General features: G+C 40.5%; 1 protein-coding gene across 1 annotated transcript in view; it reads right to left on the reverse strand.

Annotated features, from left to right (window-relative positions):
* The window catches only part of LOC104538185 (arylsulfatase D-like), a 17,001-nt gene extending 16,948 nt beyond the window's left edge, over positions 1-53 (reverse strand). Inside the window, exon 1 of the mRNA XM_010181294.1 lies at positions 2-53. Coding sequence (XP_010179596.1) covers positions 2-53 — 52 coding nt within the window. The remainder of the gene's footprint in view (position 1) is intronic.
* Positions 54-3,231: the final 3,178 nt, after the last annotated feature.

A 3,231-nucleotide genomic window follows, 5' to 3' on the forward strand; every position in this document is an offset into this window, starting at 1 on the left:
CATTGCTTTCCCTGGTAAACTTCGTGGCCTCCCCATGTATGAAACAGGTACATAATTTGCTACATAAATTCTGGCAGAAAAAAAACCCATAATAATAATAATAATAATAATAATAATAATAAAAAGCCCAGTAGTTCTGGTGATCTCATACATGAGGTCAGCCATTAACTGCACTGCATTATGGCAATATAGTGCCACTGCCTGCAGCTCGCTACAGCAGAGGTGGGCCCAACTACTAGGGCTTGCTTACAACAGGCCCTACATTTGTGACCATGTGCTTGCAAGCCCTGCTGAAGGGACATGGCAAGACAGAAGGGGCACTTGTGAGGCCAGGTAAGATCAGACAGCGCAAAGTGAAGTTTGGTGAGATGTGGCCTGTTCCCAGCTGCCAATAACTTCAGGGGGACTTGTGAGGGTTTGGCAAGAAGGCGAAATGGCCATGGCTTCAAACAAGTGTTAAAGGTGCCAATTACTCAACATGTGCCCAGAACTGTTGGTGTTCATGGAAAGGAAGGTTTTCACCATTTCACAAACAGGAGGTAATGATAAGTAAAACTAGTATCCCACTCTTTACTTAACCTCAAATTATCTTTAAGGTCCAGGAAAATAATCTAATCGTTAGTGAGCTTTGAAACAACAAAAAATGCCTTAAAGAAAAGCCATCCTGGAAAGTAGTATTTTCAGTGTAATTCAGTAATTTCAGTGTTAGGGAAGGGACTGTAACACTCTTAGATTTGGATGCCATCTAGTACATTCAAGGAGGTACTTCTACCTGAATGTGACTAAAAACTGTCTGGAAACAAATATTATTGTGATTGTTGCCTTAAGGGACTTGAAAGCCTAATGCTATTTATAAATTTAACAAGACAGTTTTTCTACCTGTCAACTCTATGAACTCAACCTAGTTCATCTGGACATGTAAAAACCTAGAAAGAGCTTTTCAGTTTTTAAATATTTAGTTTTGCCTGGCAAGGCAAATTTTATGAGTGGAACCAATTTCCTGTGCTTGCTGAAACAGAGAGCACAACTAGTTGCTTTGGACAAAGAATGGCTCGGGAAATGCACTCCTTTTCCTTGTGAATGACCATAGACTAATGGATCTGCAGAAAATGTTGCACTGGAATCATGCAGACATGCAGAAGTAGATGACAAACCTGCTGCATGGAGACTGGCATATATTCATCTTCATGCTGTACATGGCAGTAAATTAGACATGACATTCATTCCTTCACTCTGAAAAGAGAAAAATTCAAAATATCCTGTCCACATGAAATCTCTACTTTTTCACACTTCTTTCCATTTGAAACCAGCACAGGAATAAAGAAGTTGCCAGCTCTATTAAGGAACAGATTGAAGTTAATAATATTTACTCTCTGTAACAACTAAAAGCATGTTTGTAAACATAAAGCAATTTCTAAACACAGAGAACTGAGAAGTTCCAACTTAATGAAAGACACATGTTGGTTGGTTGTTTCCTAAAAACTAGCATGTTCTCCAGTGGGAAAAAATAGCATTTTCTGTGAGAACTTTTTTCTGCCTTTTTGTAGATAAAAGTGTTACAGTTACCTCGAATGTCTGAGGAATGCTAAACTGGCCAGTGAAGAGTATAAACCTGCCATATGCATTTCAAAGAATGAGCCATAGGAAAAAAAAATATTGCAGATAGTGTTATTCTGACCAGGAAAATAGCACAAAGAGAGTCAGAACCTGGGGTCTGCTGATAAATTTTTCCAAGTACCCAAAAAACCCAAACAACAAAAACAAACAAGAAACTTTTATCTCTATTAGATGTGGCATTTTCTATAGGATTGATGATGCTTCCCCCTCTCTACTGGCAAGATCCTGAAAGGCAGTACTGAGAGCTCAACCTCCCTGCCCACTGGCTGACTCGGAGATTATTGGGGAAGCAGTAAGACCCCTCCAACTCAGTGCATTGGCTGTTTGAAGAACAGAAGCCTAATATCATGCTTTAAAAAAAGGCTGTTTAAAGGGCTTGGGGTACACAATTAAGCTTAAACTATCACACTGAAAATGCTCTCAGACTACACTGACTAGCTGAGGATCGTCACAGCCCTTGCAAGCTGTAGTAGAGCAAAGGAAGCAGACAGATCTGGACATGTAAAAAAAATCTCTTGATTTCCCGTGGTAAGCTTTTCAAGCTGGTACAACAGCTCTGCTGCCTTCCACTTTTTCCCCACACGTTCATGCAGCACTGCAGCTGGTGACAGCACACACATTGTTATTTAGACACAGACATTGCACAGCCCCTCAGGAAAGCTGTAAACTTCAAACCAGGGAGTTGCACTTCTGGTATTGAAAGATATTTGTGTCTTAATACCACTGGCAGTGGCATGATTAAAAGTAGTGCTTCTTGGTTTGCTGCAAGCCATTTTAGGAATGCTAGCTTTACTAAAGTAAGAGAAGAAATACCAAACTAAACAATTTAAACATGCATATTCACTTTTTTATGTCAGGGGCTGATTTCTTCTGAAAGCAGAGCTCTGACATTGCTAGAAGTGTGATGAACTCAGTAGTGGGCCCTAGGGCTTGTCCAGTTTTCTTAGCTGAAATGAAAAAAAACAGCTTAATTCATAAAACTAAACATCAGCCTTTAGAAATCAGCAGAGCTACTTACAGAAATCCGAAAATACATCAGAAAGTAATTCCCTCTGTAAACCAGTAAACTACAATAAGTGATCATCAAGACTAATAAAAAAAGACCAACCCCTTTTAACAGCGTGGAAAACAAACCCTTGTCTCAGTTATTCTTCTTGCTCTGAAATCCCCTCTTGCTCCCTGGGGTGCTGAGCAGTCCAGATCCTCCAAGATGTGCGTGAGAAGAAGCCGTCTGTGACTTGCTCCTTTTCCTCTCACACTCCCTTCCCCCCAGTCTCCAGTGCAGACACCGCCTGGGATCCCCGCCAGCAATCTGGAACAGCCGTGCAGGTTTGACATCAATTCCAGGCAGAGTACAAAGTCCTTATTCTTGAAATATTGGCACAGTGTGGCTACTGCCTTTTCTAGATTCCCTATCCAATTAATTCTGCGCAGATTTGTATAAAGCCTGTCATCGCTCTACTTCGGTGCCTCAAAAGAGATGCTATAGATAATAACAATAATAACAAGAAGTGCTATAAATAACAGCAACAGCATTGGGGTTTTGTTTTTTCCATCCTGCTTTTCCAGCCTCCCAAGCAGGATAACAGGACTAGCTTATAACAGAATACTCTC

This window comes from Mesitornis unicolor, unplaced genomic scaffold (genome assembly GCF_000695765.1).
Source record: "Mesitornis unicolor isolate BGI_N332 unplaced genomic scaffold, ASM69576v1 scaffold4143, whole genome shotgun sequence".
In the NCBI taxonomy this organism is placed as follows: Eukaryota; Metazoa; Chordata; class Aves; order Mesitornithiformes; family Mesitornithidae; genus Mesitornis; species Mesitornis unicolor.